Here is a 26,436-nt window from a genome sequence, read left to right as displayed (position 1 = left end):
CAGGAGAAAAGGGCAGGAGTAAAGACCTGAGCGACTTTAACAAGGGCCAAACTTTTATGGCCAGACAACTGTGTCAGAGCATCTCTGCAACGGCAAGGCTTGTGGGGTGCTCCCGGTCAGCAGTGGTGAGTACCTACCGACAGCTGTCAGAAGAGGGACAAACCACAAACCGGCAACAGGGTTTTGGGCGCCCAACGCTCATTGATGTCCGAGGGCAACGATGGTTATCCCGTCTGGTCCGAACTGACAGAAGGTCTACTGTGGCACAAGTCGCAGAAAATTGTAATGATGGTTACGGGAGGAATGTGTCACAACACATTGCTGCGTATGGGGCTGCATAGCTGCAGACTGATCAGAGTGCCCATGATGACCCCTGTCCACCATAGAAAGCACCTACAATGGGTACGTGAGCATCGGAACTGGACCGTGGAGCAGTTGAAGAAGGTCGCCAGGATGCACTGTGGGAAGACGACAAGCCGGTGGAGGGAGGGAGTGTGATGCTCAGGGCAATGTTCTGCTGGGAAACCCTGGGTCCGGCCATTCATGTGGATGTCAATTTGACACGTGCCACCTACCTAAACATCGTTAAAGACCAGGTACACCCCCTCATGGCAATGGTATTCCCTGATGGCAGTGGCCTCTTTCAGCAGGATAATGCACCCTGCCACACTGCACACATTGTTTGGGAATGGTTTGAGGAACATGATGTAGAGTTCAAGGTGTTGCCCTGGCCTCAAATTTCCCCAGATCTCAATCCGAAAGAGCATCTGTTGGATGTGCTGGACCAACAAGTCTGATCCACAGCGCAACTTACAGGACTTGAAGGATCTACTGCTAATGTCGTGGTGCCAGATACCACAGGACACCTTCAGAGGTCTTGTAGAGTCCATGCCTCAGCGGGTCGGCGCTGTTTTGGCGGCATGTGGAGGACCAAGAGCATATTAGGCAGGTGGTCATAATGTTTTGGCTCATCAGTGTTATTGTAACAAGTTATTACAAATTTTTTTATTTTTTTTTTTATTTGTATAGCTGCTATACAAATAAAAACAAATAAAAATAATTTGCACTTTTCACAATACACATTGTTTCAAGGCACCTTTACAAAAAATTATGTTTTAAAGTCGTCACTGAGCAATTTAATTGAAAAACATCATTGAAAATCATGCCTTAAAAAATGTGTCTATAGACCCCCATAGATCAAGCAAAATGAGACTGTGGAAAGACATTCCATGTACTGTATACCGTTACAATTGCATTATTTATTTGGTTGTGGAGCTTTTGGGATAAGAAGACACATACCTGCTCCATCACCTCTGGTGCCATCCAACATGGCGTTCCCACAAACGTCTTCCGTACTTTATTTCTAGTCATATCACCACCTGTGGCTAAGAAGGCACTTACACCAAAATCTAGAGACCAAACATAAAAAGTCATTACAATGAATAAAAAAGAAAAAGAAAAAAAAAGACCATATTCTGGGGGGGAGATTTACAAAGAATAAGTTGCCGTGTATACTACTGAAGATAATGTGCGCATTTCATTGTTAAGGGGTTTGTGAGCAGCACTGAATTGTGGAAATGCTGAGAACACCATACCTGCAATCTGCACAGATCCATCCTCTCCCAGCAAAATGTTTCCAGCTTTAAGATCCCTGCAGACAAACACAGTACAGCCTGTCTTTTAGACACACAAACATATTTTGCATGAATACAGATGTAACTGTTTAAAACTGTTTAAAGAAATGGCACTGAATTGTCTAGAATTTAGAGTTAAAAAGAGTGTAGGGTGTGTGCTGATTGTTTTTCTTCAATGAAAATTGTGAGTAGAGTTTCATGTAAATCAGGGGGCGTTTTGCGTCCACTAGTTCTTGATCGACAGCTCCTCCTCTAGCCAATCATTCGAAGAGGGGAGGTGACGTCACTCCAATGCAACTCAGACGGCTGCTGCTCAATAATATATTATTTGTGGTTGATAGATACACTGCTTGTGACTGTTTTGAGTATTTTCTGCCAGCTCTAGGAAACAATGTGTTGTCCAAGTAGGCCATTATCATAGTCCGTTAACACATGTATCAAGTCAGCTGAATTTAGTTAGCAGAGTCTTTAGTTTAGGCATTATTTAAGACTTCCTTGTTTGTAGGTTTTGGCTGCATGTCTAAAAAAAACAAGGCTGGGTCGGTGTGGATGTTTTTACTAGCTGTACCAATGTAGTCAAGAGTTCAGGACCCAACTTGATCTTTTCCATGAAATAAAATCCAGATCCCAACACCAAGGCCTATTACAATACTGATGAATATAGAAATACTTGCATATAATTTGACTTATATATATATATATATATATATATATATATATATATATATATATATATATACACAATTATATAAAAAATCTAAAAGGTGTGCATTATTGCTGAAACCTACATGCACACTTTGGAGTTCATTGTATGCCTGTTAGTCATTTGCTTCAAATGTTACAGAAGTTGTATACTTTATGTTATGGAAATGTTTTGGATATGTATGCTCCAATGTTGCTGTATCTTTAGAGACGGTCCCTACATTTGCGACTATTTTTGAATAAAGAATGTCCAACTTTATTGCATTATTTATTGACGTGGAGACGCTTGGTCACTTGTTTCTGTTTTCGCTGCAGTATCGTGGAAAAAGAAACGACATGTAGCTGTGCCAACGATGCCAACGTAGGATCAGTACATAACGGCACATTCAGTAACATGGAAAAGCGGATCGAGCTGGGTGCTGAACTTGCGACTACATTGGTACAGCTAGTAAAAACATGCATCAAACATCCACACCAACCCGGTCTTGTTTCTTTTTTTTTTTTTTTTTTTTTTAAGATATGCAGCCAATAACCTACAAACAATTTGCATTTTTAATGTTATATTCAACATTCTCAGATAACAATTTTTTCTTCTGCAGTATAGCTGCTAAAGTACGTTGTTTTAAAGGAGTTTTAGATATTTATATTGGAAAACAAGCCAAAACAAAACGAAATGTATTTTGTTGCAGTGTATAATGGGGCGAAGACTATTCTCTCACCTTTCTGTTAACTTCAATCCATCTTTAACTCACAAAAAAAAAAAAAAAAAAAAAAAACTCACTCTTATTAATAAAGCTGCGTATTGCCAATTTTCTTCACCATAAGAAATGCACAGTGACATATATATTATGACTGAATAAGTCGCGAGCCATCACGTTATAATCTAGCTGCATTAAGTGCACGCGCTCAAGGGACGAGCGTCACGCGACAGAGTGTGCATCAGCCGGCTGCAGTTTCAATCTCTCCCCCTTAGATCAGGACATTCGTGCAACTCATAGAAGAGGCGCTGACCGCACAGAGAAATGGCAGTTTCGAAGTTTGTAGTTATTTACTTAATCTGGTTCCGTATTATTTTAACTTTAATAAAGCTATAACGCATTAAATATAACTGCATTAAAGATGTAACGCCGGGTGTTTCCTTTAAAGACGCTCGACACTCAAGTTTTGCTTCAGCGAGCGGCAGCTCCAGCTCCACTTATTCCACAACAAGAGTGCTTCTGTATTTACTTATTTTGTATTTTTGCATTAAAATTCCCTCATACTTTGTGATCTACATCACCTGAAGCTGTTTGGAAAGTTTAGAGTGCATCTGGACTGTGAGCTGTGTAATTCTTCCTCTGCTCAGTCAGGCGCGAGCTGCAGTGCTGCTCTCGCGGGTCATCATTACAGTTTAATGTGGTCTCATGTTACGTTAAATGAGATCAAACGACTATTCGACAACGAAAATATTTGTCGAGATTTTTTTTTTTTTTTTTTTTTTTTTTGTCGACGTTGTCGATAACGTCGACTAATCATTTCAGCCCTACTTCCAAATGGACAATGACCAAGCATACCTCCAAATTTGTGGCAAAATGGCTTAAGGACAACAAAGTCAAGATATCGGAGTGGCCATCACAAAGCCCTGACCTCAATCTGATAGAAAATTTGTGGGCAGAACTGAAGAAGCATGTGCGAGCAAGGAGGCCTACAAACCTGACTCAGTCACACCAGCTCTGTCTGGAGGAATGGGACAAAATTCCAGCAACTTGTTGTGAGAAGCTTGTGGAAGGCTACCCAAAGCGTTTGACCCAAGTTAAACAATCTAAAGGTAATGCTACCAAATACTAACAACGTATATGTAAACTTCTGACCCTCTGGGAATGTGATGAAAGAAATTAAAGCTGAAATAAATAATTCTCTCTCTACTATTATTCTGACATTTCACATTCTTAAAATAAAGTAGTGATCCTAACTGACCTAAGACAGGGAATGTTTTCTGCGATTAAATGTCAGGAATTGTGAAAAATTGAGTTTAAATGTATTTGGCTAAGGAGTATGTAAACTTATGACTTAAACTGTGTGTGTGTGTGTGTGTGTGTGTGTGTATACATATACAGTATATGTATATATGTGTTGTTCGTGTGCGTGCATGTGTGTGTGTGAAGGAGATGACAGGGCAGAGAGGTGCCTCTTATTCATACTGTGGCGCGCAGCGCATGTGACTGTATATTATTTCATTAAATGACATCCTTCTGCTGTTTAATTATCACACTTGGCCATATACAGGCTTTTTTATAATTATTTTCAAATGGTCTTCGATTTCATCTCAAAACTCTCACATTACATTACAATTAGCTAATGGCAGCATAATGTAATATGGTACCGAAATTAACAAGATGATATCGTACCATTTTAAATTTTTTGGTATCATGATATTTCATTAGTACCAGTATACTGCGCAACGCTACATGATAAGGATGTTCAGGAGTGAATTATTAGGGCCCATGTTTGCCTTACACTATTCAATCATTTCTTGCATTATATTTTACTGTCCAGCTGGGGGCAGCAGAGATATAAATTAACCTGAGCATGCTGACAGGAAGTACAGCAAGTTAACTTTTGAACTTAATGAGACATAATTTCTGTTATCATAACACTCACATTCTCTTGCCATGACGGTCTCCAATCATGCGCTTCAGGGGTGCAAAACCATAATTGCAAACTTTCTGTTGAATAGGCCCACACAAACATATTCTGAAAGGCCCCCCAGTTGCTCCCTCCCACTGGGCAAATCAAAACACACTAACAGCACTCCGATGTCCACTCCGAAATTATGCACATTTGGTGGTATTCCTGAAGTGGAACAGATGTTGTGAAACGACTAGAGTGGTTGGTAACACTCCTGCTGTCTGTGAACAAGGCTGATAATTATTAGCATGATCCTAAGATGTGGCACTTAATGAGGAGAGAGCATGTTGTTTTTGGAAAATGAGGTATAAATATTCAGAACGTATATAAGTGTGAAAGATTATGTCATTTTCTCTGTTAAAATACTTTCTCCTATCCCAGCTTCATATGCAGTGACACCTATAAGTAAGCCATTCATAGGTTGAGCCCTCTGAAGAGTGTAAACACTGTGGCACTCTTAAAACATTGCTCTGTTTGTATTAGCATCAGACCAGCCCGACACAGCAACATTGGCTCAACCAATGGTGTGAGATTGGGGTGGGGCTATCTGTTTGTCCAACAATTGGCATTGTTTTACAAGTTCTATCTGGTAACACTGGTAGCAGAAATTACACGCTTCACCTAAGCCATGGAAGCAATAGTAGGTTATCAGGGGACAGATCACTACATTCAAGGGTCAGATATTCAAAAACTTCCCAGAATTCAACTGTATCAAAAGCCAGATGGTACTGGGCAATCCAAAAAACATCAGAACAATAACAGAATGGTTTCCTGAGATCTAAGCAATGAAGATTACTTTCAGCGTAAGCAATGATGTCACCCATCTGCGGAAGCCATGACAATGTGTTCTGGCCTTTCCCAGCCGAAAGAGAGCCTCACAACAAAGAGTGTTATACAAATAATAGCTCACCCAAAAAAAAAAAAAAGAAAAAAATTGATTTGCGATATGGATATGCGGCAACTCGTCAATAACATCAAACCTCATTGGTTCTTGTGTCATGACGTTTTGTCAAAAGATTCGCAAGAACAAGTGAAGTTTAATGTTTTTGAAGCCTTCAGAAGACTTGGAATATGATGCACGAGTCATGTGGATTCCTTTCATGACACTTTTGGGTGCTTTTTTGAGCTTTAAAGTGAGTCACTATTAACGATTAAATTAGCGATCATGACATTCCTAAAAACATCTCCTTTTATGTTCCACAGAAGAAATAAAGTCATATGGATTTGGAACAACATAAAGGTGAGTAAATAATGACAGCATTTTTATTTTTGGGTGAAATATTTCTTTAAAAGATGACTGGGAATGCACTTGAGTCCATTCACACTAGAACAGAAAGAAGCTCAAATCTTTTTCCTGACAATTAGTCCGTTCTCAAAGTGTGGTGAGGATGGGAGACTTGTCGAGAATATGAGAGGAGTTGGGTGATGATTTTTACACCCACCTGCTGGACTTCTCATGGCTGTCATGGATGATGAAGAATTTAGCTGGTGTGCTCACTTGTGATAACTGACTTCATGCCAGACGTAAGCCACAGTGTCTAATTGCATCCTCCAGGGATGAGGAGGGTATCGTGTGATGCCCCCCCCCCCCTTCACAAGGTCTTTTGCTGTTGTTCTGGGATTGATTTGCACATTTCGCACCAAATTATGTTCATCTCTAGGAGACAGAATGTGTCTCCTTCCTGAGCGGTATGATGGCTGTGTGGTCCCATGGTGTTTATACTTGCGTACTATTGTTTGTACAGATGGACATGGTACCTTCAGGTGTTTGGAAATTGCTCCCGAGGATGAACCAGGCTTGTGGAGGTCCACAATTTTTTTATTTCTTTTGATTTTCCCATGATGTCAAGCAAAGAGGCACTGAGTTTGAAGGTAGCCTTAAAATACATCCACAGGTACACCTCCAATTGACTCTATTGGCTATTTGGCTAATTGCTAAAGGCTTGACATAATTTTCTGAAATTTTCCAAGCTGCTTAAAGGCACAGTTAACTTAGTGTATGTAAACTTCTGGCCCACTGGAATTGTGATATAGTCAATTAAAAGTGAAACAATCTGTCTGTAAACAATTGCTGGAAAAATTACTCATGTCATGCACAAAGTAGATGTCCTAAATGACTTGCCAAAACTATAGTTTGCTAATATGAAATCTGTGGAGTGGTAAAAATGTTTTTTTAATGACTTCAACCTAAGTGTATGTAAACTTCTGACTTCAACTGTGTGTGTGTGTGTGTGTATATATATATATATATATATATATATATATATATATATATATATATATATATATATATAGTGTAATTTTAACATATTACATTAATACATAATATTATTAAAATATATTACATAAAAAATATACTGTGTACTATATAATATTACAGAATATTATTATACAGCCATTTTTGTGTAAATAATGCACTTCAAATGTACTAGTTCTGTGTAAATTATAAGACTAACAAATATTTTTTATATGGATAGGGAAAAAAAAGCCCTTATAAAGGTTTTTTAATGCCTCTAAAAATAAATTACAGAGGAAAATATTGCCACTAAGTAAAAAAAAAAAAAAAAAAAGAAGTTAATTTCTGACACTGGTTCACACGTGTCTCAAACCCCTCCCTTCACCTTCCTCTCATATGATTCAGATTACAGCCCTGACACATACTTAAGCTATATCCTTCCATAACTGCATGATAAAACACTTTCCAACTTTCAAAAACTTCAATATGAATTAGGATAAATCTACTTCTAAAAATAAAAAAAAAAAACTCTCAAAAGCTTCTCATAAGGCAAAAATTACCTGCCGTCACACTGGTGGCACAGTATAGAGGAGAGAAGACAAGGTCTCCATTGAGATTCTGAGCCAAGATCAAGTCATGAGTACTTAACCAGCCTAAAACCTTGTGAATTATTTACACTGCCTACTTGAACAGGCTCGTGCTTGTAATGAGGGAACAAGGGATGTGCAAAGAAAGCAATTAATATTAAAAGAAGAGAGAGAGAGAGAGACAGAGAGAGAGAGAGAGACAGAGAGAAAACAGGCTGATGATTTAAATTAGCCATCAATAAGTCACTAGTTAAAAGTGTGTATTGATGTCTGGAGTTGAAGGTCTTGGATAAACTAGCAAAGGAAGCTTTGATGAGTTTACTTAGAGATCACAGACGTCATTTGTGAATGATTTCCTCATGTGCGGCTCTAAACATCTTTACTCTGGGATTGAAAGCAAAGGAAAAGTGTGAAATAAACTTGGTCGACATGAATGGAGATTTATATATTTTAATGATAAAAGATTGAAGAGTGAGATATTAGACTGGACTGTTCACCCAGTGTTCCCAAGGCTTTCCAGTGGAAGCTCAACCAGATGTTGATTTGGAACATGAATTCATTAATTTCATTCATCATCTCTGCTGCTTTGGAGATTAGGCTGATTTAAATGGGGTCTTGGTCCATAGGCCAACTACAAACCTCCTGTATGTTGAAACCAGTCATGTCTTCAGTAGATCTTTTTTCATGCTGTTAAATTGAAGCCAAAGATCTATTCTGCAGCAAAAGAATAAGAGTTCTGCAAAACCACAACCCTGTTGTGACCAGGGTTACTTTTGAAATATATTCCACTGCAGATTACAGAATACATGCTGTAAAATGTCATTTGTAACGTATTCCGTCACATTACTCATGGTCAGTAACGTATTCTAAATACTTTGGATTACTTCTTCAGCACTGGTAGATTTTTTTCACTTGTTTTGACTATAAAAGCTCTGCCAGTACAGTAAGACAAAATATACATGTTAAAAATACATTCTCTGAAAAACCTAAATATCTTATGCAGTGTTGTTTCTAAAACAAGATAAATCAAATTGATCTTTTTTTTAAGGATTTTTAGATATTTTTACAGGAAAACAATATAAAAATTATCATCAAGAATAAGATTTTTGCCCTAATATCAAAGGTCTTAATAGAAAAAAGAAATTATGATCTAATGTGAATTTTCTTGATAAAAAAAAATATGATCGTGCCTGGTAACGTCCATGTAAAATGGCTAGAAACAGCATTTAGCTTAGCGTAAAGCTGACAATTTACACAAGGTTTATTTCTATTTCTTCTGCTCCAAACTTACTTCAAACTTACTTCTCTGTCTGCACGTATGAATGTAACACATCATAAGAAAGTGTTTCACCGCTGTTCAAATGCACTTTGGATCGCATCATTTATATGTATAAATGTTTTCCATCTGAAAGGACTAAATATTAAATGAAACAAATGACAATAAAATGCAAAGTAATCTCTTCAGTAATCAAAATACTTATTGAATGTAACTGTATTCTAATTACCAATGATTTAAATAGTAACTGTAGTGGAATACAGTTGCTTATATTTTGCATTTTAAATACGTAATCCCGTTACATGTATTTCATTACTCCCCAACCCTGGTTGTGACTCAGCAGACCATGCAAAAGTTGGAGATGTCTTACCTGTGGATCTGTCCATTTTTGTGAAGGTACTCTAGACCCTGAAGAACCTCTTTCAAAACAGTTGCTATACTGGGTTCGTCCAGTACACCAGTCTTGTGTTCCCCTTTTGAAATGATGTGCTTTATTATGTCCAACACTGAGCCTGCAAAAAAGATAGTGTATGGAGTTATGAGTAAATATAAGTTTGTATCATTATAAATGAACAGTGATCACTCTTTCTGTACCAGAGCTCCCCAACAAAGCTTCTGTATTGTTGGATTTACATGTCTCCAAGAGCTGTAAAGGCGAGTTTAAATCGATACCGATTCAATTATTGGAGATAAAAAGTAAATTACTTTTTTCATCACCAACAGTCCCTGTCGCTCATGTAGACTCAAATCGCCAACGTTCACTTAAAATGACTTCTGCTTGCATTGCCATTGTAAATCAATGTTAATGTGAATGGGCCTTAAAGATTATGGAGGGCCAAATTACTCTAAATTAAACAATTAAATAAATATTTGAAAAAATCATTTATACTGTACATAAAGAAATAATTAAAAAAGTATTTAAATTAACCAGAAAAATCACTTTACAAATCAGTAATGCATCTGTTATCATTTTAGAATTATCTATGGGCTGATTATTAATTTAAGCACAAACTTTGCGTCTTTTTTATTTCCAGGGTTACGGTTATGGGCATGGGCATGTCACTCAATGATCTTGGGCATTTAAAATTAAAAATATCAATTTCCCAGTGATTATTTTTTTTATCAAATTATTTTTATATTTAACTATTTATTTAAATTAGGGCTGGGAAATTTTACATGTTAATTTCTGTGATTAATAGTTGACTGTTTTTTTTTACTCCCTAAAACTTCACTAATGTTTCCCCCCACTTCCTGTGGCTAAAATTGGCATGTATATGCACCAGTGTCAAAAGTGAAACCACACGAGAGAGAACCAGTGTGTGCACGATAGCGACTATACGGCAGCCAGAGAAAATAATGATAATGCATTATCAATCTTGCCATTAAAACATGATATGAATTGAATCTGCCCATTTGATACTATTACTACAAAGGTCCACTAGAAAATGGCAGAAGATTTTGCCAAACCTTTAATTACAGCATGTCCACTGATTTTATGGCATGTATACATGTTCTTGTATCAAAGATTTATACCTGTAAAATGTGTCTAATTTAACTCTATCTGCAAAAAAACTGAGTATTTAAACATGTACATATTAAAATAATTAAAATAAATGATGACTAACCAATTTCTTGCAAGTTCTTTGAGACAAAGTATAAAGTAAATATATTTTTTATTCAATTTTAATGTTTGTTTTAATGTACCATGTACCACGATTAATCGCAATTAATCTCAGAAAACGGTGCAATTAATGAGTACATTTTATTTTTTCACAGCCCTAATTTAAATATTACATTCTGAGTAATTTGGCCCTCCATAAAAGGTTGCCAAAGTGATTTTAGTGTATTGCTTTGCAATTAAAAAGTGTCAGTTTTGATTTCATGTTGACTTCATTACCTGAAAGTAAAGCAAACATTCAGTATAACACACAATGTCTTACTTTGTGTACAACAGGAGGCCTGACCTTAATAACAACCCTGTAATGGGCTGTTCACAAACACATTCCTGCACTAAAAAGCAAGATAATACAACAATTATAAAGGAATGCAGGTGTCTCGGACATGCTTTTAAAAGTTGAACTTCTCTTTGACCTTACATGGCATTTAAAAAATGCGGCACTCCTGTGTGAGACACTAAAAACAGCTAGATGCAGCGCAACGGTCAAAGGACTCAACAAGTGCTTTCGGTGTGAAGAGCCCTTAATATATTCCATGGCTTTTTCCAGAAGGTCAAATGAAAAATCTATAAAACTTGAAAAACCCTAGATAGTTGGCTGCTCCCCCAAGAATCATTGTCGTCTATAAAAATATAAACCTTATTTGATTAAGCAACAACCAACAAATCAATATTGTCCTTAGGGATAGAATGAAGAACACAAAAGCAAATGGTTGCAAATAAAAATCTGTCAATCTTTATTCTTCACCGTGACATCTAATTAAGAGACATGACAAAAGTCCATGAAGAAAACATTTCATCAGCATCTTTATTAACCAGTTAGGCTTTTTTTGGAGCTTGGAGGACAGCCAGCACCTCCTGAGAGAAGACAGCACAGACAGATGAAAGCTCCTGAGAGAGCTGACGGGAGCGTCGTAAACCGCACTGAAAAGACTGCCAGTCTGTCCTCCATGTGTCAGGGTCAGGGAAGACCCTGAACAGCCTAATTTTAGACAGACCTTGGTGAGACAAAGACTGTCTGTTCATGCAGTCACTCGAGAATTACAGATGTAATCCATGTGAAACATTGGAGAAGCTTACTTGAGAGACAAACTACACGGTCAACAAAATCCCCTAATTTTCTTTGCACATACGCTGGGCAGAAATAGTATTAGGAAACTTGAGCTGCACTTAAAAATGAACGAATGTCTTTGCATTATATAACGAAATATCAATCCAATGGCATTTTTTTTTAAAGAAATGTAGCAAGCTTTGTTAGGTTTTTAGGTTAAAGTTTGTTAGGTTTCAAATGATAAAACAATAGGTATATTGTTCAAAAAGTATTTGGACTCTTTCTGGTTGTTAAATGTTAATGGATCAAGTCCATAATAGTTAATGTGCTGAACTACCCCTCTGGTTACTCTGCAAGGACACCTGTGTGAACTTGAGGGGAACTGACTTCATACAACCACTAAAAATATCCTTGAGATCAGTTGGTTAAAAGCAAAAATGACAAAGAAAAGTGAAGATAATTCTAAGACAAGGCTTAGAATCATTTGTTTGCAGTTTGCAGATGGTCTGATATTATGTATCCAATGAAATGATGTCCAGACATTTTAAAGTGTGACTTAAGTGTTCAAAAGTGTCCATTACAGTGACCCCAAAAGTATTTGGAACACATAACTCTAGTACTATACATAACTCTGAGAAACTGAATTCTGATTTCCTAGAATTCTGGATTTCTGATCTAGTTAACTGCAATAGCGTCACAGGGATCTCTTAACCGAAGCCAAAAGCGGAACATTAAACCCTCCAGAGGGAAAGGAGGCCTCCGTAAGGTCCTGCCGCGTGCCGTCAGCGGAGCGGCAGCCTGCCTGTTTGATTCTCGCAGTGTTTGCAGGGCAGAGCGCCAGGCCAGAGGCACATGGATATTTATTGGCACAATCACTTCAAAATGCAACCTCTTGCTCATTCTTCACTCCTACTCTTCTGTTCTCCCTCTTGCTTCTCTGTTAGTCGATAACGTACTCCTTTCAGATGAGAGGGCTTTGACTGCACATCCATCTATATCATGGAATTACATGGAGCTGAATCCCTTTGATCAAGCAAAACAGTCAGTGAAAGGTGGATATTATTGTCAAAACATGACTCAAAAGGAAAAAGTGAGCGATCAGAGCCTAGGAAATCAGCCTAGTTTATCACACCCACACCCTAGTTCATAGTATCAGTGGTTCCCAGAAACAGAAAAAGGGTGCTTGTGTTTTCTTATTTTGGTTTAGTTTTTTCTTCTCGCTACGGTTCATTCTTCTTCTGTGCATGTAAAAGGGCATCAACGACCTCCAAGTGGCCTTGGTTTAAAAGCTGTTTAAGGTTTAAAAAACTCAAATAAGTGAGCGTTAGAATAAAAGAAAAATGAGACGGAGAAAGCATGTGGGCATGTGTGTGGCATGAAGCCAGCTCACTGCTGACACAGCACATCAGATTTCAGTGACGACCTGGATTTAAGCAGTTGAGCTCCAACCAAAAGAGAGAGAGAGAGAGAGAGAGAGAGAGAGATCTTGGCAAATGTTGCTATGTTAGTTTACAAACCATTATGAAGCTAATGGGTGGGGCTGCTTAGTAAAACCAGTAAATTTGCGGAGTGTCAAACACACACAATGAGGGCCAGAGATAAAACTGTAGTAACTGTAGCCCTACTACTCTCCTCAATAACTCTTGGGCAGTGGTTTTCAACTGGTGACTCGCAGGTCTTAGAGTTAGTTTACACAAAAATGTTGTCATAATTTACTCACCCTCATGTTGTTCCATACCTGTATGATTTTTTCCCCCCACAGTGGTACACAAAAGGAGATGTTAGCCTCAGTTCAGTGCAATAGGAAAAAAAGATGCAATGAAAAAGAATGGTGTCTGAGACTAACATACTGCCTAACATCTCCTTTTGTGTTCCACTGAGGAAAGAGAGTCATACAGGTTTGCAACAATATAAGGCTGAGTGAATGTTCAAAGAATTTTCTTTTTCTAGGAATATTAACTATGAATGTAAGGGTCTAAATAACTAAGCTTCTCCCATAATCTCATGTGTCAGATCTGCATTAGAGCTCCAACCTCGAGCTTCAGGAATGCTATTGTCCTGGAACGCCCTGATCATGTGAAGCCCCACAATGAGTTGTAATGGACATGTGAACATAAACATGTCACATCTCAACAACATTTAATTTAATTAAAGTTAAATCAATTTATGTCCTGCTCACTTAAAAGGATAGTTCACCCAAAAATGCATATTCACCTCATCATTTACACACCCTCATGCCATCCCAGATGTATATGACTTTCTTTCTTCTGCAGAATACAAACAAAGATTTTTAGAAGAATATATCAGCTCTGTAGTTCCATTCAATGCAAGTGAATGGTGGTCAGACCTTTGGAACTCCAAAAATCACATAAAGTCAGCATAAAAGTAATCCATATGACTCCAGTGGTTTAATATATGTCTTATGAAGCGATGCAATCACTTTGGGTGAGAAACAGATCAATATTTAAATCCTTTTTACAATAAATCTCCACTTTCACTTTCAAAATGCGAAAGTGAAAATGGAATTAAATATTGATCTGTTTCTTACCAACACCTATCATATCGCTTCTGAAGACAAAGATTTAATCACTTTAGTCAAATGGATTACTTTTATGCTGAATTTATGTGATTTGTGGAGTTTGAAAGGTCTAGCCACCATTCACTTGTATTATCTCTACCTACAGAGCTGAGATATTCTTCTAAAAATCTTTATTTGTGTTCTGCAGAAGAAAGAAAGAAAGTCATATACATTTGGGATGGCATGAGGGTGAGTAAATGATGAGAGAATTTTTATTTTTGGTGAACTATCCCTTTGAGCCAAATTCTCTTTCCAGACACCCTTGAAAATAACTAAGATCATGATGATGCGGAGCATTCTTAAAGACCCCATGAAATGACTTCAAAAGCTCAGTTCGTCTTTTATTTCCTATTAAAAAAGGAAGTTAGGGCAAAACATATCCAAGGGCTCGTCCCATTTTTGAAATAGCCAATAGGCTTTAGTTACAGCCATGGGCTATGATTTGCTAATTGCTGTTGCTAGTCAGTGGCAGGTGGTTTTAGGGGGAAGGACATTCTCTTTCTAGATAGCATTTGATTGGACAAAATTTTGAATACACCCTTCAATGCAAGAAGAGTCATCAATATTTTTAGTCCCTTTTCCTGGAAGAGAAAAACTGTACATTTTAAATGAGTGTGTCTGCTTAAGGTTGATTTGATCAACTTTCAGCATATAGCCTTAAAGCTACTAGACAGGGACTTAAAGACACAAATGTCAGCTTTGTTTTCATTGGGTCTTTAAAGGGACGTTTAACCAAAAAATGAAAATTCTGAAATTAAATGAAAGCAAACTGTAACAGGCTGTCAGTCCATAAGATTTTCCGTAACATCTTCTTTTGTGTTCCAAAGAAGAAAGAATTCTCATAAAGGTTTGGAACAACAAGAGGGTAGGTAAATGATGACAGAACTGTCATTTTATGAACTATCCCTTTAATCTCTCGTGACACTTCCAGGAAAAGTAGAAACTCAAATACCCATTCAGTAATTCCAAGTATGCTTCCACAACAGGAAATAAAAATGGTTCTTTGCTCAGAAGTTGTCAGAATATCTCACACTGCTGGTTTCCTAAGTAGGATCCTGAGTTGGCGTGGGTGGAACAAGCCATCTCCTGCCCACTGGGCCAAAGTGCAAAGGGGCCAGGGCCATACGGGGCCAATGGCGAGGGAGCGATTGAAAAATTGCTCCAAGAAAATAAGGGTGGAGGGGCAGAGTGAGGGAAGACAGGAAGCATCTGTTGTCTCTAAGTAGGCTGTTTCTCTGGCACAAGTCCATATTTCAAAACATAATGTTTAAAACCAACAAGACAGCTACACATTTAGCTTAAAACCACAACGATCCTAAAAATTTCAATTGCTCTTAGTAACTGATTGATGGATGAAAAGACACAATTCTAGACAAAAGATTAGACAAAAACTTCTAATTCATTTTCAAGACAGCAGTACTGCATTTCTGTTGAAATTCTTTGTGTGTCTGTATGTGTGAGTGTGCGCTCACTTGTGTCTGTGCGTATGATTCAGAATGATAATATGATAAGCGTCCAAAACGTGTCTGCTTGATTCATGCATTCACATTCATGTCTCTGATGGCCCCGTTCATAAACTCAGTCGAGGATGGATGACATTTACATCCAAATGTGTGTGCTGAAGTTGTAAAACTCCCACCTAGCTGTAAAATATCTCACAAATGTTGTTTAGAGGCCAGGCATGACAACCTCTTTTGTGCGAATGAGGTTATTGATCTGTGTTCTTATCTCACATGCCTTTGTACCTAGCAAACAGCCCAGGTTATGAAGCTGTGTGAGCATTTGTGTGGCTTTCTGCCAGAGATGGTTTTCCCATACAATGTCACAATGTGGATGGATACAGATGTATTATACTCTAAAAGGCTTCACAAATGTGGTGCCAAAGGAATACAATGTGAAACAATACTGTGCTAGAGAGCGTGTCATTGAAATTATGACTAATTTAAAATTACAGGAAATTATATCACTAATTTTGCGATTCCTCCGTCTCGTGAGTAAGTGAGCATTAAGACTCAGTCAAAATCACTGATCACATTTTTTACCCATTCTAAAGGTTGATGTGAACATTAACTGAAGCTCCTGACCCCTATCTGCATGACTTAATACATTGCATGATTGGCAGATTAGATAATTGCATGAATAAGTAGATGTACAGGTGTTCCTAATAAAGTGATCAGTGACTGTATATATTGAATATTTTAAAAAGGCTGAAATAAATAAATAAATAAATTATATATATATATATATATATATATATATATATATATATATATATATATATATATATATATATATATATATATAGTTTTTATTTATTTATTTATTTATTTTTAAATTTTAACCGAATTGGCCAGCTCAAGTCTGTATTATTACACATTATTGTATTGGTAAATGTATGCTTTAACAATTGAGGCCCCTCCCCTTTATACACCGCAACAGTCTTATTTTTAGCTGCTCATTTCTTTCTAATGCTTGTAAACTAGTCAGCAGTGCCGACCGAAGAGATGGGGCATTATTTTGAAGATGCTGCCTGCTGTGATGTGCCCTGTCTGGCAGGCATGAAGCCAAGAGTCCAGCTGCGAGATGCCTGTCTGGATGCTTGTGTCCTACCTTCATATCTGAGACAAGAAGCAGGCCACCTGGGCATCTTCAGTTTGCAGATGTTGGCAAGGGTGAATGAGCACCAAGCAGGGAGAGGAGGGAAAGACGTCCGATGACAGGTGTAAAATGAACAGCCTTTATTCAGAATGGGGGAAGGAAAGGCTGTGCTGTCAGTGTCAGCGTGAGCCAGACTATAATCTCCCTGTCTAGCATTTGGCTGCGTCTGGGACAGAACATTACACGCTGGCTTGAAACATATCATCAAACTCTCAGCAGTGGCTTTACGCAATGGGTTTGGGAAGACTACTGGAGTTAAAAAAAAAATCAATTCTATTGTCATATACTCACCCTCATGTTGCTCCAAATCCATCTGACTTTCCTTCTTTTGTGTAGCACAACAGGAGATGTTAGGGGCTGACTATCTCAGTCACCACTTACTTTTATTGTATGGGAAAGTGCAGCATTACAATTCTTCAGAATTTCTCCTTTTGAGTTCCATGGAAGAAAGTAAAGTCATATGGGTTTGGAACAATTTGAGGGTGAGTAAATGACAGAACTTCCGTTTTTGGGTGAACTGTCAACAGTCAAACTGCACTGTAGAAATCACAGCTGCAAAAATGAAGGCAAAATTCCAATCTTTTTGCACTATGCATTGCATCAGGGCAAATGTATGCTGTGCATGTCTCACGAGAAATTCTTTAAAGGCCAGAATGGCAAGATCTTTAGAAGACCTCTGTGCTGCAAGCAGTGTAAAGTGTCTCTCTGCTGAAATTAACAAAGGTCTGTGATTAACCCAGTGGGGGAGTCCCTTGCAGACTTGAATATCATTCTAACAGTTTTTTTAAAAGAACAAAATCAGTGGTTTTAAAGCTACATTATGTAACTTTTTTTTTTTTGTTAAAAAATAACTAAATGTTTTTAATGAGAGAGTGCAACAACAATCCATCTTCCATACCATGTATTTACTTTACCCAAATACACTTTGATAAACCTATGTGTAACACATCAATGGAAAGGAGGTGGCGAGAACCGGCTTTACAATATAAATAAAGGTTTAATGATAAACTGAACCAAAAAGACAAACACACACGTAGGTGTCAGGACAGCTGTCCATAACTCTCTCTCTGTCGCACTGCCGTCTCCGGTTGGCCTTATCCCTCTCAGGCTTAATCAGCCTAATTAGGGGCCGAGTGTGCGGAATCATGTCCCGGCTCCGCCCTCCGCCCTGCCACATTCCTCCCTCATTCTTTCAGACAGGTCATCCCCGCCTTCCTGGATCTGGAAGGGGACAAGGGGAGGAAAAAAAAAAAAAAAAAAAAAAAAAAATGCGGTACTTGTACGCCGTAACGGCAATGGTACCAAATTAACACTAATATTTAAAAAGAGAGGGAAAGGCAAACGCGGAGCAGCAGCGGGAGAAAGAGAGGAGAGAGAGAGGAAAAAAAAAAAAAAACGTACTCGCCGGTTCTCCGATTCGCCATAGCCTGGTCCTCGGCCACTCCTCCACCCTCTAGTGGACAACAACCGCGCCTCCCCGGGCGGATCAGAGGCAGTCTTCCAGCCCCTGGCGGACGGAATGCCCCGCCACATTTTCGGTGGATGGTAGGGGTCTCTCTCGCCCCTGGCAGCGGTCCTCCCGGTCGGCCAGGAGACCCTCCCTGCTCAGTGGCCTCAGACCCCACCACATTTCAGCGGCTGGTAGGGGTCTCCTCCGCCCCTGACCACTCCAGGCGGTCAGTTAGGAGCCCCTCTTCCCCTCGCGGTAGGCGGCTGTTCCTCCGCTCTCAGGCGGCCGGGCTCCACCGCCCCCCCCGGCAGATGGCCGCGGCTGCTCCGTTGGGGTGGGTGGTAGTGGCGAGGACTCTACTATGGCGCATGCCTCCTCCTTCCTGGGTTTCAGCACCAGTGTAACACATCAATGGAAATGAGGAGGCGAGAACCGGCTTTACAATATAAATAAAAGTTTAATGATAAACTGAACCAAAAAGACAAACACACACGTAGGTGTCGGACAGCTGTCCGTAACTCTCTGTCTGTCGCACTGCCGTCTCCAGTCGGCCTTATCCCTCTCAGGCTTATCAGCCAAATTAGGGGCCGGGTGTGTGGAATCATGACCCGGCCCCACCCTCCGCCCTGCCACACTATAATAATGATATTATATTATAAATGTTTTAGAGCTGTCGGGACGGATTTCGTGGGGAAATTGCATACAAACATCATATCCGTACACAGAGAAAATAGCTCTGGCTACTGTAGCGCATGTATGGGAGTAGCTAAAGCTGAAAGTTTGTTGTCACAACGAATGAGAAAAATTTACCATGGATCATTCAAAATGGCAAACCTCCAGGGAATCACTTTGTAAAAACAAAGAAACCCCGAACAGAGCAGAGTCTACAAGCAAAAAGGGAAAGCGACAGAGTCCATAATAAAACCTGAAGCAACATCGGCTTAGCTTTTCAGAGGTGGTGACAACTCCGAAATCTGAAAGGATTTAAAAGTGACCCAGAGCTGGCTCTTTTCTTACACAACAGGTAAGATATTTTATTGATATGGTTTATGTATAATTGTGTAATCACACACATGTCTGTGTGTGTGTAGTGAAATACAATAATTATACTGTAATCGGTGCAGAACATTTCACTTGCTAGCACACGTGTGTATTTATTTTTATAACGCAATCATTTATATAAATAAATCCTTTAGTCCTAGGCTTGCAGACCACAACCATGTTGACCACTGGTTAGTAACAATGACAATCTATAAATGAGTTACTACTGTGGTCTGTTTGGCCAGAATATCCTGCAGTTATAAAAACTTTACAAAGTTTGACCTTATCAGACTAGCACTCGTTATGTCTAATGTTAACAAACGTTGCCTAACTTCTGTAATGTCATTTATTTCAAAACATCAATGTTTCCAATAAGTCAAAACAACAGCATAAGATATGGCACTTATCTGCTCAGATGACATGTTTTCGGATATTTATTTGTCCATTCGCTCTGATAAGATGTCCTGTATTCATGTGTACACCGGTGCCTCAAACCACCTTCATCCGTGCAGAGGAGCAAAGCCGAACAACAACCAAAACAATGTCCTTCCGCAAAACACATGCAGTTTTATTTTTTAACCGCTAGAAGGACAAAAGTTACATAGTGTAGTTTTAAGTACTCAAGACTGAAGTAAAAATACATGAAGGTATCTCCATTACATTTCCATTATGAAGAAAAAACATCATTAAATGAATAGAAATACAAGAGTCATAAAGTGTTTGAAAGATGAAGGACTATTCTATGATCTAGAAACATGTCAGATAAATGTAATGGGACTGAGGTGATAGGATTGGAGGAAATGTAGCAAGTTGGCGAGACTTACCACCGCTGAGCAGCTTCATCACCAACCACAGCTCATCCTTCACCACAAACGAGGTGTAGTACGACACAATGTTGGGATGGTGACACTGACTCATTGCCTGGATCTCTTTCTGGAGAGAGAGAGAGAGAGAGAGAGAGAGAGAGAGAGAGAGAGAGAGATGGTTCTGAGCATCACTTTTCATTGAGGGTAACTTGAATTGATCTATATCCTTCCTAACTCACTCAGACAACCCACAAATTGAAATAACACTGATTTGCTTTCTTTAAAGATGCTTAAAGGAATATTCCAGGTTCAATCGACAGCTTTGTGGCATAATAATGATTACCACAAAAAAGACTCAATCCTCCTTTTCTTTAAAAAAAGCAAAAACAGAGGTTACAGTGAGGCACTTACAATGGAAGTTAATGGGGCCAATTTTTGGAGGGTTTAAAAGGCAGAAATATGAAGCTTATTGTTTTATAAAAGCACATATTAATTCTTCTGTTAAAACTTGTGTATTATTTGAGCTGTAAAGTTGTTTAAATGGTAGTTTTTACTGTTGTTTTAGGGTTTAAGGGTTTATGGCTTTATGTCATCATGGAAACTAAGTTGTAAAATTGAATATAACTTTCCACAGAAAAAGTTAGTAAGCGATTTTATCACACTAAAATCCTGTTAAGACGCATATTGTTTACGTCTTGTTGCTATACTTTTGAAACAGAGAATATTTTTATATTTACAGATTGGCTCCATTCACTTCCATTGTAAGTGCATCACTGTAACCCAGATGTTTGCTTTTTTTTTTTTTATTTAAGAAAAAGAGGGACGAGCCAAACACAAGCAATTAATTTGTGTGGTAAAAAACATTATGCCACAAATGCTGTTGATGTTTAAATAAAGAATGGCAGACTATGAAGGATTTTCCTAAGGGCAAAAGTTGTTATTCTGACAAAGGACGCACATGACTATATGAAGCCTCACCACTGTGGTCAAGTTATTTTTTATTTGTATAGCGCTTTTCAAAACACACATCCTTTCAAAGCAGCTTTGCAGAAAGCTTACCCTGGTTGCTCTTTTATGGATAATGAAGATGAGGGCTGTGTTAAGCCTGATTTATTTTTGTAAGTTCCTCTTATTTATTGCTGTACATCTGTTGCAAGTAATTGAATAAGACCGGGCCTAACAGGTAAAGAGAACTGGCAGAATTGCTTTGTAATGTCATTAGTAAGCCCCCACCATAAAAAATGCCAACATCACCTCAGCTGTCAATCTTAAGCTGCAAGGGTTTCGTATGCAACTGCTTTTTCAACTAGAAAGACAAGCAAATAAACAGAAAAGTAAGGGGATGAACTACTTGTGATACCTGCTGTTTTCCTGATGGATATTGTCAGTAACATACACCTATTTATAACAACACCTTGCTTATTATGAGAAAGGTGTCATGGTGTTTACAGCATGGTTGGATGGATGTTGTTTACTTTAACAGTTTGTGCATATTTGCGGTCAATGGCAGATGTTTGAAGAGCTAGAGGTGCTTTCTATACGTGTGGGCTAATAAAAACTACTATTCCACCTCAAGTACATAAATACCTGCATTGGACCTGTTTGCCAACTGTGCAACTGAGCCAGACTTGTTTAAACATTAATCCAGATCTGGAGTGGCACTATTTCTGAGGCACCTCAGTTAAACCATGATTCCTACTTTTAATACTGTTACTTACTTCTTTAAGTGCAACTGCTGCTTTAAAAATTTGCTGCTTGTGTTGAAAAACCAAACCAAATAAACTCATACAATTCTTTTGCAGTTACGGCTCAACAGTGCAGAAACTGTCAGAAATGGCACTGACCCAAGTATGAGATCAGCATGACTCAACTGCTCTAAAGCCTGTTTTTGCACTTCTTCCAAATGCTACTCTTTCCACTGTAGTTTACTCAGTGTGACTGCATTGATCATTGAGTGGTCTCTGAGCAATCATGATGGGAGCTAAAGTGTATATGATGTGTAGGTGACAAATAAATTGACTTGACTTGACCTGCCAGCTCTCAACATCCCAGTCGATGAACAAACAGATCCTACAGATGATCATGTCTCCCCAGTGAACTAGATTTCCATACACTGATGCTGTTAAACCTTAATTTTAAACATAATTTTGTTTGTCATATTAAGTGGGAATGTGCTAAACAACATATTTTCAAAATCAACTAGTTTGTGTGGGTGGTCTGAATGACTAGTCGACTAATCGATCTGGGTTCAGTACAACCCAGATCGATTAGACCCCCCCACCCCACCTCCCTTTTTTTTTTTCTTCTTCTTCTTATTACCTCAGGGTGTAAATAAGTTAGCTCCAAAAATCTGCTTTTGTTATGTTCCCATTCGTGTTACCTGTAACTGAGTAAAATTTTGTGTTGATACGACAAAACAATCAAAAGTATATATAATTTATCCTAGTGTACAAAAACATATCTAAGTGTCCAAAAGCCTCTTAAATAAAACATTATATTTTTACATAAAAACGAAATACACATGCAAATACAACAACAAACAGGTATGCTCTCTCTCCAAAGCATGCAGACATGATTAACGAGAATTCATTCTGTTCTATTCTGTGTCATTTGAGCCATTGAGTCTGTGTCATCTACTTGGCGCTATCTCCTGGTGGTCATATGTAATTCGAGTGAACGATCCTCTCTGCCCATATTTGGATGACTTCCAGCTCTGGTTGCAGCAATCTGAATCCTAATACAATTGTTTTAGTTTTCCATGACACTGGACAATGTACTACAACATTTCCGATGAAGTCATCTGATCCAGGAAAGCTAACGTGTTTTTAGCCAGATAGCACATTATGTGCTGTGTGCACATTGTGCTTTGTGTGGATTATCTAATGATCTATGCATCCGATAACATTGTGTGTGGGCTCATTTGAACAGGAATCCCCTCCTATAAGTAACAGTATAATATTTTATGTTCTGTTTATATTTCTTTAAGATATAAGCAAAAATGGGGCTTACAAGCAACATCTGTTTACATGTAACATGTATGTCAAAGACATGTATTACCTATTACTCCCTATATGTTTGTCTGTGAGTAAAACAAATAGGCTGGTGGTATTCTACTCTTTGAGAGCTTTCCAATGAGATATGGAACATGGCTATTTGATCAGTTTGATGTTTTAGCGTTAATGTTACCGTGATGTGTTTACAATAATACAAACAGTGCAACATTTTAAATAAATTATCAAATTTTGAAGCACTTGTTCAGTTTTGGTCATAATGCTTACATGCTTTGTAAAGTACAGCTTCTAAGCTTTAAAACTATATATATATTTTGTGTTGGTCAAGAATCTAGTTATTAATATTTTTATTAAAAAACAATTCTCGGCCCTGTGTAATTAATGAAGATTGGTTTTGGAGTAACCTGAAACAAGCGCCCGTGTTTCTTAGGGGGCATTTACATAAGATGTAATCTTGCATTCAAAAACGGAGCGCAATGGAATGGAACCAAATACAAGGGTCTCGATACGCAATTCCGAGAGATGGACTACTTTTTTCCTTAACACTCCCTCTTAAAAATGCAAGTCTCGTGATGGGACTCTCAAAGAAACGGTGCAAGATGCGACAACATGCCTCAGACATCTTTTTGAATGTGTATAAGATGAATTTAAAAAAAAGACATTTAAAGAATATTCAGAGAGGGTTTTAGCATGCAAACTGTCTACAGCTTAAACACAGCATGCTGTCAGCATGCTAATTAATCTGCTGCTTAAATATAAATTAAAAACAATATAAGAAAAAAATCTAGATAAATTATCAGTAGTTTACCTCACTAATGGACTAGTTGGTTTTTGGACAACTAGACCCATCCCTAATATTAAGCATATGCTGCATTGTAATCCATTTCAGTTATGGTTAAAAACATTTACCAACTAGAAATGCAGCCATTTTGTGATTAATTAAATAAATCTGATTCTGGTAAAAAGGAAAATGTATTGGTTGTAGTGTCCTCCTGTATTTACATGAAAATCAAATGCACAAAATGACAGAAAACCAGCCATTTAGAGTTTTCGAAAAAACAACTTCATGGTCATAATCGGACTTTCCAAGCCAAGTACTCAAATGAACCCTGTAAACATGAACCATGTTTTCCACTGACCTAAAAAATAAATTTAAAAGTGTAATCATGATAATACAAAGGTTTGTCAGTGCCAACACTGTGAGGACACTAACACCCCAACTGTGGGCTATTGGGTACATTCCACCCCTCTGTACCAAAGCTGGAATTAATAAAACAATTCAGTTTGATCAAGTCAGCCTGGCCTGGCTGGCTACACAAAGGATGGACATCACGTTAAAAGGGTACAAAAACAATAACGCACACGACCAAGCTTTGGGTGGGCTTTGGACGTTCACTGGTTAATGTTCCATGTGCGTTCTCACAGTGGTAGAGGCCGAGGGTCATCTCAGCTCGGCTGGTCGACGTCTACGCGAGAGAGGGAAAACAATGGGCTATGTGGGGAGGGTGACATCAAGAGACCATTTGCCACCCGATTTGTATACTTCCAGAGGACAATAGGCAAGGCAAAGCACTGAGACTCTTTGTTCACTGTTATGTCACTGTAAGCCTTTCTGTCGCTCGGCCTAGTGGAAAAATGCTTTCCTTCTTCCTCACTCATGCAAAAACTCAATATATGATTTTCTGTAGAAATAAAGCTTCTTTGCCCCAGTTAACATTTCCATTTGATTACGTTTGCCAAAGCCTGGGGTAAACTCACTGTAGTTTTGTGTCAGTTCGGTTAATCAGTCAAATTCTTATGCATTTAAAACTCTCTACTGAAAAGAAAAGATGCAGGACAAAAGTATATGAATTTCTGCATGAATTGGTCATTACATATTATCTGATCTTCAACTAAGTCACAACAATACAAAAAAAGTCTGCTGAAAAAATAAAACACAAACAATTACATCTTTTCATGTCTTTATTGAACACATTCTGTAAACATTCACATGGTGCACAATGGATTTATTACCTGGTTGATCCTCCTTTGGCAACAATAACCTCTACCAAATGTATCCTGTAATTGCAGATCAGACCTATACACAAGGGTTCACATACTTTTTCCTGCAACTGTACCTCAAATTTAAACAATGGCAATTACAGACAAGTGTCCAGGTAGATGACCTGCTATCATTACACTGTTTTGTCTGCCTCACTAGCTTTCAGTCTACAAACAGAATTCCAGTCATCATGTGCTGGGTTTACTTTAGAAATTCCTTTAAGGATTCTGAAAGAGATCAGAGTTTTGCATTTAATCTTACACTCTCTAGTACTTTTACTCTCTCTCTAGGCTTCCTATGCTTAGGTAAAAGTTAAGCATAACTTCATGGCTGTGCCTATTAATAAAAAAAATCTGCATGCCAGGAATGTCTTACGGTCTCTATAATATTTTTGTTGTAATAACTTACAGTGCACAAAAAAGTTGATCCAATATGTCCAATTTAAGAAAATTATTATTTCCCGAGTGAGAGCGGAGATTAAATTACCTAAAAGGGAGGCATTTAATGCCACATTAAACAAGCTCCTTTTTTAAAAGCTTGAAAATCAGATTAAAACAGATCAGCAGGAAATTTAGATGACTTACTTAAGAAAAACACAAGTTTAGTTTAAACCAATTTAGCACCTTTTAGAAAAATTGCCCTCCTGCAGAAACACATCAGAACCACAATACCATTTACATCTCAGAATGCAAATTCAACAATTTTAATTGAAAGAATGCAAATGACTCAGAAACCATCATATTCAAAAGACTGACACTTGTGAGCCAATATAAGGATATTTTGAATACACTGCAAGTTATCTACAATAGAATCCAAAAGTCTGAGACAACTATGAAAATCTGGGATTCAAAATGTAATTTAAACCTAGAAATAAACAGAAAGCTATTTTCATGTGATTTTGAATGATTCGAAACAAAGACATTTTATGATGTAAAATGAATAAGAAATATATAAGATTCTGCACTATTTCTACTATTACTACTATTATTAATACTATTATTGGACCGATATTTTCGGCAGTAA

The 26,436-nt window shown here is 38.0% G+C and overlaps 1 protein-coding gene across 1 annotated transcript in view; it reads right to left on the bottom strand.

The window, feature by feature from the left end:
- Window positions 1-26,436, bottom strand: part of LOC127432064 (serine/threonine-protein kinase OSR1-like) — a 67,861-nt gene that overhangs the window by 13,421 nt on the left and 28,004 nt on the right. The window contains exons 3-6 of the mRNA XM_051682855.1: window positions 20,380-20,488; window positions 9,473-9,614; window positions 1,596-1,651; window positions 1,300-1,409 (exon numbers count right to left, since the gene is read on the bottom strand). Coding sequence (XP_051538815.1) covers window positions 1,300-1,409; window positions 1,596-1,651; window positions 9,473-9,614; window positions 20,380-20,488 — 417 coding nt within the window. The remainder of the gene's footprint in view (window positions 1-1,299; window positions 1,410-1,595; window positions 1,652-9,472; window positions 9,615-20,379; window positions 20,489-26,436) is intronic.

This window comes from Myxocyprinus asiaticus, chromosome 41, assembly GCF_019703515.2.
Source record: "Myxocyprinus asiaticus isolate MX2 ecotype Aquarium Trade chromosome 41, UBuf_Myxa_2, whole genome shotgun sequence".
Taxonomy (NCBI): Eukaryota; Metazoa; Chordata; class Actinopteri; order Cypriniformes; family Catostomidae; genus Myxocyprinus; species Myxocyprinus asiaticus.
The sequence above is the reverse complement of the archived record's forward strand: the minus strand, read 5'-3'. Positions and strand labels throughout refer to the sequence as shown.